Consider the following 15,300-nt stretch of genomic DNA (forward strand, 5'->3'; position numbering starts at 1 on the left):
GATCTCACCATCATCGAGTCCGTCTGTGGTTACATGAAGAAACAGAAAAAACTGAGACAGACTAAATCCAGAAGAACTGCGGGAACGTCTCCAAGATGCTTGAAGAAACCTTGTCCCTTTGCCACACCTAGAGCTAACTCTGTTGTGTGCCAGCGTCCCTTTGTAACTTCCGTATCGCCGTCACTTGTTACATCATGATGCAGCACCAATCACGATTGGAGTAGTTTCACACGTGCTTCAGACGCATTCATAATGAGGGTGTTCCCCAAAGTGTCGTCATACGACGCAGCATCTCGTTCCCTTCTCAAGGAACAAGTGTTACAGTCGTAACCCGAGAGGTTTTTGGACTGCTCCAATTGAAGAGAAGGGTTTGTGTTAAAAATGTGCCAGAAATAGCTGCTCCACAGTTCATTTCATATAGTTTTAATATATATATATATATATATATATATGAAGTTAATTTATATTACCCTCACAAAGAAAACAGTTGAGTAATAACAAAGAATAAAGCCCCAAAATTAAAGTAGCATTTAAATGCTTTCATAATCTTAGCTTGTCAGCAGAAATTTGATGGTGTTCAGCGAAGCACCAGCCACACTCACACCGAGTACTAATCATATTCTGTCAAGTTTTTCAGAGCCAATTTGTTAGCAAATATTACCACATCATACCGCAATAAACTCAGATAATTGTGGATGGGAGTGGTAGTGTAGCAGATCACGTAAGAGATATGTAGGAGGCAGCACGTCACCAAATGATGCAGTTAATGGATTTGTGCATTCTGTCTCTGACAAGGCAGTGGAATTTTGTGGGTATTTTCATTTGTGAATGGATGCAATTAGCATGCTAATGAATGAATTGCAACGCAGGATTCCTCAGCTTTTGCTCTGTGAAGCAACAGACTTGTGAGCAATCTGTACCTACTGACTGGTCTTCCTGTTATAGTTGATGTATAAAACCTGTAATCAAATCAGACAAGGGCTCAATCATACGTGTTTTTCTCTAGCAGGGGCTGTTTACCCCTCAGCGCAATATCTGAATTTCCATTTGTGCACAAAATGTAAATACTTTTGAGAAAAAGGCTGTGGTTGAGTAAACACGGGGTGAGCGGCTCACTTGGCATGTTCGACAGATCTATGATCAGCCCAAGCATCTGTTGGTCTAATTCCTGTCTGTGAAACAAGAAGTCAAAGTTTTTATCTCTGTCTTTAAATGTATATTGGTTTTGAAATGAGATTAGATGTGACATCTACTATCTACAGCAGTGGTTTTCAGGGACTATGTATGTCTCCTTTATTTAACACATCTGATTCAGCTCATCAGCTCGTTAAAGGGTAACTAAACCCCTGGTCAGAGCCTGACTCCACCCACTGGCAATATTTGAAAAATGCTAGAAAAGTGGGCAGTGCCCAGCGGAGATAGGGTCAGGGTCGCAAGACGACGTAAAGTACATGCATCTAATGAGTTTTATCGAGTTGATGTCAATAGCGCGTGCTCTCTATAGGCATTTTCATATTTTGCCGCTATGTGAAAAAATTCAGCAAAATGCGCTGGCGCGTTTGTCGACCCCAGAGGATTAACTTTAGCCTAACCATAAATTGTGATATATATAAGATCACTCACATCAAGACGCCGCTGCGGTGGTGGAGTCCACGCAGGAGGAGCAGCGGTTGGCACTGCGTCGCTTTTCAGCGCGAGCTGTGTGGAGAAGCCCATTTCCACCTCTATTGCGTTGGAAAAGCATCATCTGGAAGCAAGTCTGCTGGAAAGCTATGCAGTCCAGCAGTGCTGTTGCAACCAGCAACACTACACCTACCACTGTACTAAATACAGATAAATCTACGCTAGCTCATCCAAGGGCGTGGTGAGCTCGTACCAAGGGAGGGCGTGGTGAGCTGGAACCTGCTTACGTCACGTGCCACCGCTTACGTCACCTGCCACCGCAGCATCCAATAGGAAAAATCAACTGCAGTTGCCACCGTTCAACCTTAAGAGGGCAGCACTCAGACGTTTTTACACCATATATTGTAGAATTAAAACACTTTATACGCAAATGTCAAAAAAGTTACTCGAATCAATGAACAGCACTAATAAAGCCCCATTCTTACAGATCATTAACTAAACAAAGTTGGTTTAGGGTTTAGTTACCCTTTAAGTGAGAGAATAGACTGAAATTAGTGTGTCAGATAAAGGCTGGGCCCCAGTAAAAGATTTTTAAAACATGACATATAATACCACAAACATGACGATAAAAAAAAAAAATCATATATGATGTAACATTTTTGTTCCTATAGTGTGAGGAGTGCTGAGATGTGACTAATACAGCACACCACACACTACAGATTCCATTCACTAACAACTTGACTGTGAACACGAGAAATCTTGCGAAATCTCTCACAGTCTTTGGAGTAAACAAACATGGCGGAAGACGGGAAAGAAGAAATGACGAAAATAGTGTTTGGACTTCTTTTTACAGAAAATGTGCAGAAAAAAAGAAAAAGATTGGGATAATGTTATGTTATAATAATAATTCATTACATTTATATAGCGCTTTTCTTGGCACTCGAAGCGCTTTACATTGAAGGGGGGATTCTCCTCAACCACCACCAATGTGCAGCATCCACCTGCGTCAGAATGCCCACCACACACTGGCATATTGGTGGAGAGGAGACCAATCAGTGATGAAGCCAATCAGTATACATGGGGATGATTAGGAGGCCATGATGATGGACAGAGGCCAATTGACAAATTTTTAACGACCACAGAGAGTCAGGACCTCGGTTTAGCAGTTTATGCTTTAGTCTTCCATCATCTCACTTTCCGATATTATATCGTTTCGTTCCACATGACAATCTACAGAGTGTGTACACGTTTGTCCTTGGGGTTTTCCCCACACAACAGTATTTCTGATTGTAAATATTACATGTTGGATATTTACAATTTGAGATTGGTGCGACCCCGGCATTCTTCCGAGCAGATTCAATCCCTCTTAACACACATCACACCACAGGAAAATCTGTTAAAATAATCTGTGGATTCATCAAGATATTCTGGACTTCACCTAGGATTATCAGAAAGGGAGAATTGGACCTGATTATCTTGTAGTGTGTGGGTGTGCGGAGCGATGGGTCTACAGGACCAGGGTTGAAAACCAGTATGTATGTATGTGTGTGTATATGTGTGTAATTAAAGTTAAATTGGGACACTTTTATCATTGAGATGACTGTAATACCTATTAGATTAGGGTAAGGTGTATCTGAAACCATCCTAATTATGCAGGACTTCCTTAAGTCCAATTAGTTGACTTTTTCAGATTACCCACAGAAAATGTGTAGTTTTGCACATCACTGAATGATTCACAGATGCATTTTGAGGACTTCATTTGATGAAGTGATGACTCACATTCTGACATCTGTTTGACACAGCGTAGCTTAGCTATCTTTGCTTTGCATCTCAATGTTCATGCAATCAGACAGAATTTGGAATCTATCCTATCATTCAATGCCATATGCACAAACTCCCAGTCTTCTATCTCTACCAGACCACTGTCAGGACCAACCGAATGTTCCTCTTTACAAAAAAACACAACAGCTCTTTTTTCCGCCCAAGTATGCAGTTGATTTTATATCCTACAAGTCTCACAGTGAAGCTGGCTGCTGGGAAGTCAGCATAAAATGGTAGAAACCTCTAACTGCCTCTAACTCTAGTCGTCCATCATAGTCAGTCAGTTCCCCGAGTCATAGCATTTTTGAGAGCTCATTCATTAGAAATGCTTGTCATTGCTCTTATCTGTGTTTGATGTATGATAAGGCAACTTCAGGTAGAAGTGATTACATTGTCCCTCAGAAAAGTTCAATCTAGCGGGATGCAACAGGCCAGCTGTGAACAGGTAACATTCATGTAGAGATCATGTGAACAAATGAAGTGTTAACCTCTGAGTAACTAATGCATAGACACATTTTTTTCCTCAGTCACTTTTTCTCTCCATCCATTCTTTCCATCATTGTCTTACTCAGTTAAACTAGTGAAACTTAACTTTACCTTCTCAAGAAGAACTCTGATGGGAACAAATCATAGCTCATTAAGGATGTACAGTATGATGTATTCTCAATGTTAATATCGTTGGCAATCTCTATACTGATACATCCACCATAATGTTATGATTTTGAACAGATGTTCATTTCATAGATATAGATTTTCTTTACTGACCTCTGTTTAAAGATTGTGTTTCTACAGACTTTAATTCCTCTGGAGCTTCGCCCAGCTGAGCAGTGTTGTTTGCTTCTGGAGAGTCATTTAAATACATTTGAATATATCCTCTTGCCAATACATCTAATTTGTAAAATCCAGCACTTTTTGGACTATTAGGGATACTATTCTCAGTAGTATTCCTCTTTAGTCACATTCTGTATGTTCTCTCTAGATCCAGATCAACAACTTTATTAGCAATAATATCTAGAATTTTGTATCTGCTTGCCTGTACAATCATTTTGAGCAGGACAAAAAGGTTGGGTGTCATTTTGTTTTTAATATAAATCCTTTTATGTCAATTTATATGTTATAAAACTGTTTTATATGAACAATAACTTAAATAATTTTATAGTAAATCGGTGTGTTCCTTGTTTATTATAATATTTTTAGATGTTGGTTATTTAAACTGTTCATCTAAAATTTTCTTTTTGACTGATTGTTATATGTTCACAGATATCTGCATATAATGTGTAAATATTATATAGTCTTCGGTTTGCAGATTGTTTGAAGAACAGCACTGAACAATATTTATATAATCCACAAAATAATCGCCAGAATCATCAATTGTCTAAATCATTTAGGTGCATTTAGGTGTCTAAATCATTTTTTTATGTGTATTTTTTTTTTAGGTCTAGTATTTTTTTTATTTTATTTTTTTGTATCAAAAGCCTCCAGAGTTCACTCAAGAGGCTTAAAGACTGTAAACAAATTAGAGGAAGAGAAAAAAGAACAGCATTGCTCTGATATACTGTGGCTCTGCTTCCAACCTAATTTCAACTAATTACCATCAGTCACCTGGCACAATGAGTTCTCAAAGCTGAGTATTTGCAAAAAAATATGCGGTTTCCTACAGTTTTTCATTTTGAAGCAGCAAGTGTTTTATTTATTTATTTATTTTTTAAAGTTTTATCTCTCTGTCTTGTTTTTACTTCACTCTTGGTTGCCATAAACATTTTTCGTTTGTCTTTTGGCCTCATTTAAAATAGATAGAAATGGCTCTTGTTTGATTAAATATGTATTCTTCATTAGGATAAGTCATTAAGTCTTTGATATTATTGCTTGGTTTATCATATTTTGATCTAATTCTTTGTATCCTCTTATAGTGGCTTTACAGATGCCTGTGCTTTACAGTACACTCCTCAGGTCCATGTCGAAAAGCCCTAGGGTGTATCAGCGTCTATATATCTGAGCCACTGATCACTGGCTTTCCTCCCTGACAAACCCCCACTCACATTGCTGATCTCAAAGGCTTACATTGTTCCTGACATTTGCTGCAGTGCTCCACATTTGAATTTCCTCCTAAGCATGTCTTGACTTTTTGAGAGGGGGTGAGTAAGAGATATCGGAGAAACATCAAACAAATGAGTGTGTACGGACAATAGCATGAATTATGAGTGCAACCGTCCTGAGGGGCAAAACATCCCGCAAATGATGTTTAGCATGATTTGCCATTGTGCACATCCCACAGGGGGCTTCTATGGCTATGACGCCGCTCTCTGTGGCCTCAGTGGGTTGTCCATAATAAGAGTTGCAGAGGACCTTCCGCAACTTGGGCTTAATTTTTGTTGTTCAGACTGTGCTAACCTAAGACACAAGTTTTTCATTTTTAATCATTTTGATTTGTCAAAAACTCTTCACTGTGATCCTGATTTTTATTTCTGTGCCATGCATGTATGTGTCAACCCTGGCATGATAAAGCATGGCATGTATCTCTGTAGAGGGTGAAGAAATGCTACGACTGTACCGCCTTTGCAGCAGCGTCTAGACAGCAAAGAGAAATTGAATTAAAAACACAAATTCCCAACAGCATGCAGCATTTCCACTGATTTTGACAAAGTCGTGTGTGATGTGTCTCGGTGGGCCCCCCACCTCTCCCAAAAAGATGAAGGTGGTTTATTCAGTTGCATCTGACAAAAGAAATCGCGACTTGGTACAGAAGCAGCTGAGGCATATTTTAAGACACAAAGAAAGCGCTCTCTTTTTCGGTCACAAAGCACAGAGGAACATCCAACCAGAACATAAGAGCACAAGAAGATTGGAGGATCAGTGCACTTTCTTCAGCTGGAGAGTACTGTGAAGCATTTGATCTGAATATGTAACCGGAGCACTGTTGGAGAGTGTGTATCTGGAGTTCCAACAGAATGTGTGTGTGGGGGATAAACTGTACATGGGCGAGTGAAGGAGTTTGACGGTGCATGTTTTGTCTGCTCAGAGATTGTCTCTCGTCTCTGCTCTTTATATTTTGATTTCATATTTCAGCTCCCCTCAGGTGAGCGAGATGAAGTGTTAATGGAGAAGATGAAGAACCCTGGTGATCTCCCATCAGTCCGCAGGCCCGGCTCAGGCAGGAGAGCATCAGTCCTACTAATCAGCAGAGAGAGGAATGCGCATGGAAAGCTGCCATCCTTACCTCCTCAATACTAGGGTCATTTCATCCCCAGCAGGGTTTCCTCATATGGAACCTCATTTCTCCTCTGGATTTCTCATCTGTACCTGACTGTGCCTAGATACTCCATGCCCACTCTCGCGCTGAGCTTTAAAGTCCTGCTGTATAACCCAAAAATGTTACACTTGATTTGTAATCGTGTCTCCTTCTGTAGACATGAGAAAAAAATTACTTTTGATATTATGGTAATCCAGTAGCATGAGTTCTGCTTTTTGTCTTATAGAGTGCAATCTCACTGCTTTTCCTGTGTAAGGGCATGCCGGTATTGATGCCGAAGCCAGTGAACTGGACTGGACCCTTCTATGTGTATGCAGTTTGGCAAAATGGATTAAAAACTAGATTGCTCCCAAAGTAATCAACAATCAATAGTCTCCTTTTTCTGATAATGAATTTGAATTGAATTGACCACACCTCACAGGAAGCTGAATTCAAATGATAGGAATAGGAATTTGCTGAACTACATTTAAAAGAAAATCAATGCAGGTAATACATTGAAATATATAAACAAATTTCTAGGTGACATTTCAAACATCCATCCACTGTACCTACCTAGCTATCTTCCTACCTTTCTACCTTCCTTAATACCCACCCACAGTACATTGAAAATTTCTTTTAGATTTCATTTTAAATGAAAATTAATTTTAATTTTAATTCTTACATTCGAATTTCAATTCGGCATCCTTTTTTGCTACTTCAGTTAAAATTCAGGAATTCACGTAATTTATTTAGTTCTCAATTTAATTCTGATTGGCGCAAAGCTACTGTATTTAGACTGCAAACACCCGATGCGGCAAACAATGCGTGTTAAACTAACCAACATTCAGATTTTATGTACTGAATGTAAGTGTTGCACAGTGTTTCCATTCCATTTGTTTTCCCCTTATTCACATAAAGGCACTGAATTACTTTGGATGTTAATATATGTTTCAAGCACATTTGTGTGCAGGTTTTGAAGTAACATAAGTCACTTTTTCATCATTGGGCCGAACGGTTCTAAGAACAGTAATGAGCGGTTCCAGTTATTTTCCTTTTGTGCTTGGTTCGCCATGGCACGGCACGGTTAAAAACCATTCTCGGTGCGGTAGAATGTGTGTAGTAATGTCGCCACTCAGGATTGGTCACTTGTCTGTTTCCTGAACGCCAGTTTCTCCAGTTGTAGTAGTTCTGTAGTTGGCCAAGCGTGCCATTTGAGCGAAGTTAACGCAAGCTAATAATAAAATTAAAAGAAAATCTGATCATCCTCCATAAAGCGTTTGCTATTTACATCTTACATCTTCTGTAAACTCTTGGATTACCAAGGAAACTACTGGAACATTTGTATTATGTTCCAAAGAGTTCCATTATCAGCCATACAGTGAAAAATTAAACCATATCCGCACCGACTGGGCTGGATTGGGACGGAATGGAACGGTTAAGCAATGAGAACTGTTTAAAATGAAAATCAGCTATAGTCAGTTATATCATTATTCAACCTTTCAAGACAGTGGGAACTCAGGCTAGTTCTGAGAGACATCCTCCAGCTCAAGAACCAGCACCATGTCTGAGTCTGTCTGAAACCCTGGTTGGCCTAAACAGGAGGTGTTACAGGGGATGTCTGCTCAAGTCTCTCCAGGGACACAGAGATGGATTGATTACCCAATAAGTCTGTATTTTGCTTGCTTTCTGTCCTGTGTGGTTTGTGCTCTATGCTTGACAATGCGAACAATACTGGCAGCTATTCAATGGATTTATTTGTAGCAGAGCAGGTTGCACGTTCGGCAGCCTTGTTCATTTTGTTTTCCTGAATGTGTCTTCACTTGTCTGAAAATGCTGGTCTCTCTGAGTCACATTCCATTAAGAGGCTTTTCTGGAAAAGCTTATGAAGTGCTGAGAGAACTAAAGCAGCAAAAGTGTTTGAATAGAGCAGAAGAGTCAATAGATGTCTGAATAGACTGAGACCCTCTCTCATTACACTGCCTGATTGAACAACTAGGAAATTTTCACGATGAATCAGGCTTATGGTAAAGACCCTCCAGTGCCTTCTCTCTTTTCCTTTCTCACTCTCTGAGCAGTCTTTTAAAGTGGGATAAATTGTGGAGTAATATAAACAGAGGATTGGTCTCTCCTGGTGCAGACGATGATTGAATATGAGGGCCCCTGCGTCGGGAAGTTGGTTAAGTCAAGGAGTTATTAAGAAGATGGCTGTAAATGACAGCGATGCCAAATGGAGCCAGTGGCTTGGGACGGGTTTGAAGCCAGGATGAGTTTTCAGGATAAGAGCTGGATTTAAATAAATTGACTTTCCCTTCCCGTGACTAAAACGGATTGTTGTTGAGAGTATTGGGGCCAAAGCGAGCGGTAAACATTTATTAGAAATCCATAGCCTTGGAACAAACAACACGGCTCCTCTCGTTTTCCTCGGCATGCTCCACAAAGCCCCGTCGTCGTGACTTTCAATCCCAGTTACGTAATCCATTTACCACCTGTAAAGCTCACCCAGGAAATTGCCTCCTCAACCAATTGGTCAACAAGCTTTTTAAGGATGTCACATGGAAATCTCTTTTAATTCTGTTTAAGAAGCCGCTACGCCCAGGATGAGTGCAGATGTGGAAAGTCACAGCGATGCCCTATTAACTAAGTGAGCGAGTCACAAGATGCACACTACGTAGTCATCAATCTCTCCTCCCGGTAAGCACATTCTAATTTACAGCCTCAAGCTGTGGCTTTACAGCCTAGTTTCGCCTTCATGGCTTTGTGCTGAAAACGTGTCAGGATTCTAAGCATGGCATGAATCAAACTGTGTCATTCTCCTTTAGATATTTTAGTGTTTTATGTCCTAATGTCGGGTGCACCGAGAGGTGATTGGTTTTGGGTGTGTGTGTGTGTATGTGTAATTGTGACATGCTGTGTCCACTAAATGTATGCTTGTGTGTGTGTGTGTGTGTGTGTGTAAAAGAGAAATAAACTGCTCATCTGACCATAAGTGTTGTTTGGCATATACTCTCGCGTATGGGACTGCTGGAACAACAGCTTAGTTTTCAGTGCACTCCTGTCAGATGGTTAAAGAATAGACTGTCCCTGCTAGCACTGCTCTCTTTCTTCCCTGGTGTCTACAGACCACCTGTGCTGTAGAAGATGGACAAACAGAGAAATTCAGATGGAAATATAGCTGTTACATGCTGTGTATTGAGTGTATTCTGTGCAACCATTTTCAACAGAAAGAATTTTGTCTGCTTTTCGGGTCAACATAAACCAATTGTTTATGTTTGCAAGACATAAAAATACATATATCTAATTATAATAAAAAAAGTAGAGTTGGCTTTAAAGAGCAAGCCACACTTACATCAACAGGTTTGAAACATTCTCATACTGGCCCTGGGTCAGCAGGCCATCTTTTTAGTTGAGTCCTGGTACATACACAGATAAAATTGGTTTTCTTCTACCTATCTTTACAGGTCGTGACTTGTAATTTTACACACTCAATAACTCAAGCACCTCATTGGAGATGCTCTGGTCGACCAGCCATAAATCAGTTTTAGTTTAATTTTTGGCAATCTCTATTCTGGACTTGCACACAAACTGATGTGATGTTCGTGATGCTCGAAATATAGTAAGAAAAATATAAATATTAAATTGGGGGTTTATATGAATGTATCGCTGAAGAGAACTGACGTTCTTCAGAAAAGTTTCAATGACATTTTCTTTTCCTCTTACCTCCACGTAAAGTAGTTTATAAGCGCAGCACTTCTTTGTGTACAGTGGTACCCAAAGGTACCCTGCTGTTCCATAAGCGCCACCTACTGTCAGAAAGGGAATTTGCATTTCATTCAGTATGCCTGCTGTTTTTGTTTTGTGCAGGTGTCATTATGTAGCATTATTTCACAAATCTAAAGTCATTCTGTTTTTGCTTTCAATCTTGAAATTATACAGTCTAATTCAAATCAAAAACAACTGCTCATACTACATGTGTGTAGCATCTTTGATTGTGATCAAAATGCAGTGGTTGCCACTAATTTCAAATCGCTACGGATATTTTTTGTTTAAAGCCAGTTTGCCTGTTATAGAGCAAATAAACAACAAACAAATTTGCTTGAAGAAAAAAATCAGCCTATTTGCTATTCGGCCATGAAAAATCATGATGCATCACTACACGTCAACTTTTCTAATCATATGTATTGTCTGAAAAATCATTGCTTAGGTACATCCATCGGCTTTCCACATGCTTAAGCAGCTTGAGGGATTATGTGTGTATGCATGGGGACGAGATGTGTAGATTCTTGTTGTACGCTGCCAGAATTAACCCGCATCTTGTTTGTAGGCTCGACAGGTAGCTGTGGAGCTGGAAGCCAGCCGTCCCTGACAGCGGCATCAATATCACGTCTGGGGGCCACAGGCGGGGAAGAAATTTCTGCTGCACATTTCACAACTCCCATTGATACTTTCAGTGGTTGCCATGACAGCAAGTTGCTGGTTTTAATGGAAGTGGTTTTGTTAATATAAAATTTAGCCTTGGCCATAACATCTCTCCCATGGTGCAGGTCTCCATTGATCAGAGGTGAGAATGCAGTGCTCCAGGATCTAGGTTCCACCCCTTTTTTGTGCAGTCTTATCAGGGCAAAAAAAGAGCAAATGAAATGAAGCAGTTATAAGATTCATGATGTGTCTCAATTAAGACACAATCAGAGCACATCTCAGTAGTGCTGTGGCTCTTTCCCTACCCACCAGCATGAAAGAGCAGAAGGTTTTCTGTTTTACGATGGCATGCATCTTTGATTGCTTGTTAGGCTCCTGTGCCATATGCATATCCAGAGATCTGTCACTTTGTTTATTTGAAGTAGAACCTGATTATGTCGAAGTTTTTTCCTCTTTAGATGTTGAAACAATGTGGTAGAGAAGATGACAGTTCATCTAACTGTCTCATAGTGCAGGGGGTTTCAAACTGAGGGGCCAGGGGACTGCAAGGCCAATAACTATTATTATTATTATTTTTTATTTTTTTTGCAAAATATATATTTCAGGGATGTCAAATTTATGTTAACTTAACATATCCATAAATATATGTAACACTATACCATTTAACCAAAATTTTGTAATTTCGAATTTTATGGTTTCATTAATTGCGAGACTAATTATGATTATTGATTTGTTTATTGACCTAGTTTTGAACCATAAGAAATAACCAAATCTACACTAAAAGCTGCATATAAATGCTATACAAATGAACTTGAATTAATCATTGAAATGACTGATATTGGGGAAGCTGATATTGGGGTCTTTGACATCAAAGTTTGAAAACCCCTTTCATAGCACTTTTAAATATATGTTGTTCTGTGTCTTAGAATGAAAACTGTGCTGGTGTAGAGAAAAGTTAGCCAATAGAGCATATTTTTCTTCAAGTTTATGCAGTTTCAGTACATGAGCAAAGTGTGCATTTTCTTGACAGTGACAGAGTAGCGCTTGCAGTCTGCAATGCTTCTCCTCCCCATCTCCCCTCACTCCAAAATTTAATAAATAAAGATGGGGGAAAAAAGAACATCTGAACACCAATCAGAAGAATACACCTGTTCCTTGTGGGCCACGCTGATGATGTCATCACCCGCCTCTTTCCATCTCTTGGGAAGGGTGCAGTGTCCTCCACAGGGAATCCTGGCATGGAGGTGTGAGACAATGAATCGTCCAGGCAATATTTATCTCACTTATGGCTGTCCAACACATTGCTGCCTAGCAAATCTTGCCCACTCTCTCACAATTCCATGCTGATTTCTGTCCCAACACAAATCCTGTGTGACTAAGAAGACTGGCTCGTCTTGCTCACTATGGTCAGGTTCCATCTTGCCTCTCTGTGGTACGTTATCAGAAGCTGCACAGATCACACACAGTGAGTGTTTCGTAGGAGTCGTGGCTTGGGCGGATGACTTGGCAGATTCTCAGTTGATTAGCTGAGTGTTCACAGATACAGCTGCCACACTGCGTGGTAATAAGAACAACATTCCCGTGCCATGCGGCATTATTCTGATTACGACGGTATTCTAGCTATGACAATGTGGTAATTAGAGGATCTGCATGCTTCGATGAGTCTTCATCGCCACTCAGCCCCCAAGATATTCCTCATCTCTGGCTGAAGGCTAATAAGCATCCAAGCAGTTAAGAGCCTGAGGAGGAAGACACTTGTGCACATGGAACAGCAGGCCCATTTAGGGACCAACAACTCAGCCCTTCTTTAGGGAAATTGGCACAAAAAAACAAAAACCCTGACACGATCAGTTTTGTAATCTTAAAGGGATAGTTTCGTCAAAAATCATAATTGTTACAATGTACTTGTCAAGGAACAGAAGAATGCTGACAAAGGTAAAATCTGAATAGAGTTTATTGCATAACACACAGGAAGTTAGCAGGTGAGTCTCTGGATTGCAGAACGTGATGGTGATGCTGGCATGTGAATGATAAGTCATATCTGTAGCAGGTAGAGATGAGAAGTGGCTGGTGGACTGAAGACTGGCAGACGATGACATAGAAGACGAAGGACGGGACAGTTTGATGCACAGGTTAGTAATCCACAGGTAAGTAGTCAGGTACGTGTTCAGGGTAGAATGACGAGACCAGACCAATATGTGTGTGTTTGGTGCTGGCTTTTATGGAGGAACTGATGAGGCTGATGGCAGACAGGTGTGCTGAGGTGACTTGTCTGGCGCCTCATTTATAACCATTGCATACGCACAAAACAGGCCCTGAAAGAGGCGTACGCCACTTCCGACGCATAAGTTGTGATTTATAAAAACAAACTTGACGCACTTGCACGCAAACTCTGACCCAAGTGTACGAACATTTTGGAGACGGAGCAGTTTGGCGACACTGATGGTGAGCTGGAGGTTTTGTCTTTTTAGTCACTTTTAGACAGAACATTTTAAGAAAATTATACATATACAGAAAGATAATACAAATATAATTTCACCCACCAAGCCTATCACATGAAGCAAACATACATCCATTCTTAAATGTCCGCGCCACCGAGCGCGTTGGGCCGTTTGGTGAAACTGCTGCATATTTATCTAACGGCAGATGAAGGAAAACCGTAAATCTTCATTTTGAGTCCTAATCATAAATACAATGCATGTTCACAATAACAGTTTAAATAAATATATATCAATAAATATAAATATTTGTTGTGGATGCAATGCTTTTGAACACTTTTCCTGTGGTATGTTGTGTTTTAATGTTTTAACTACAGAGAGAATTGCTTATCATGATAACAGCAGATTGTCTGAGAAAATATGTTCGTGCAAATAATGCACAACAAGGCATATCTGTTTCCATTAAAAATATAAATCAATTAAAAATACTATTTGGCCCGTGGAAAAGATAGAGAAAAACTTGATCTGTAATGCATTTTACATTATTTTATTTATTAATTCAAAAACAAGGCAAGGATAGTTAATCTACTACTAAATGATTTTTATCAATGTAATGTGAAGGCACATCCGTATCTCATATTTTCCTAATGTCTTGTACCGTTAAATGTGGTATCACGTGGAGGGATATGCATACACAAATGATATGCAGATGAGGGTATGCATAGTAAAACTAGGCATTGTAAGCTCCATATATGGTTATTTCGGGGAGGAGATGCATGTGCGCACAATATTTCGCTGACTGGGATTTATAAAGTGAATTTAGCGCAGGGCTGGAGTACGCACGGCTTTATAAGTCAGAATATTTTTTGGCGTATGCCATTTTTGGCTTTCGGGCGCATGTACACTTTTAGTAAGGTTCCTACGCACAGTTTTATAAATGAGACCACCAGGTGATTGAGGATTGTGACAGGACTCACCCTTGTGTCATCCCAAACCTGAATGACTTTATTTTTTCTATGGAGCATAGAGAAAAATGATTTGAAGAATGTTGTTAACCAAACAGTTTTGGAGAAAACATTCAGGTGTGAAACAACATGAGGTTATAAATAAATGATGACACAATTTTAATTTTGGGGGGAACTAGTCTTTTAACCAGTTTTAGTCGTTTAAATTAGCACGAGGCGGATTCAGTCTCCTCATTCCCCTCAGGAACCTGACAATCAGATTGTGCTTTCCCACGGATCTCCCATCCACTGCATTGTGATGTGCAGCAATAGAAGCAACATACACTTTGAGGGTGGAGGGAGACAGCCCTCACTCCAACCCATCTTGTAGGAAAGAAAGCACGGAGTCGATTGAACCCCTTCGGGGGTCTTCTCAGTGAGAAGAACACCACTCAACGAACAGATTCCACTTCAGGGCGTAAGCATGCCTCTTAGAGGGTGCTCTCGCAGAAGTGATGGTGTCTATGACTGATTGTGGTAGATCACCTAGAACCTCTGCGTCCCGTCCAGGGACCAGACATGGAGTTTCCAGAGGTCTGGACTCGGGTGCCATACGGTGCCCCGTCCCTGAGAGAGAAGGTCCTCCCTCAGAGGAATAGGCCAGGGAGGGGCTGTCGAGAGGAGCATAAGTTCGGGGAACCAGGTCCAGTTGGGCCAATAAGGGGCAACTAGCAATACCTTCTCCTCTTCCTCCCTGACTTTGCACAGTTTCTGTGCAAGAAGGCTCACTGGGGGAAACGCATACTTGTGGAGGCCCCGGGGCCAGCTG

The 15,300-nt window shown here is 40.4% G+C and overlaps 1 protein-coding gene across 8 annotated transcripts in view; it reads left to right on the plus strand.

The window, feature by feature from the left end:
• Window positions 1-15,300, plus strand: part of efcab11 (EF-hand calcium binding domain 11) — an 80,941-nt gene that overhangs the window by 46,805 nt on the left and 18,836 nt on the right. The window contains exon 6 of one of the 8 annotated variants that reach the window (XM_079854294.1): window positions 13,137-13,230. The exons of 6 other annotated variants lie outside the window; for them this stretch is intronic. In XM_079854294.1, coding sequence (XP_079710420.1) covers window positions 13,137-13,143 — 7 coding nt within the window. In that variant the 3' untranslated portion in view covers window positions 13,144-13,230. Of the gene's footprint in view, window positions 1-6,510; window positions 7,062-13,136; window positions 13,231-15,300 lie in introns of those variants that run through there. One more of the 8 variants, XM_079854292.1, reaches the window with a different exon arrangement.

Source organism: Squalius cephalus (assembly GCF_949319135.1).
Source record: "Squalius cephalus genome assembly, chromosome: 20".
Classification (NCBI taxonomy): Eukaryota; Metazoa; Chordata; class Actinopteri; order Cypriniformes; family Leuciscidae; genus Squalius; species Squalius cephalus.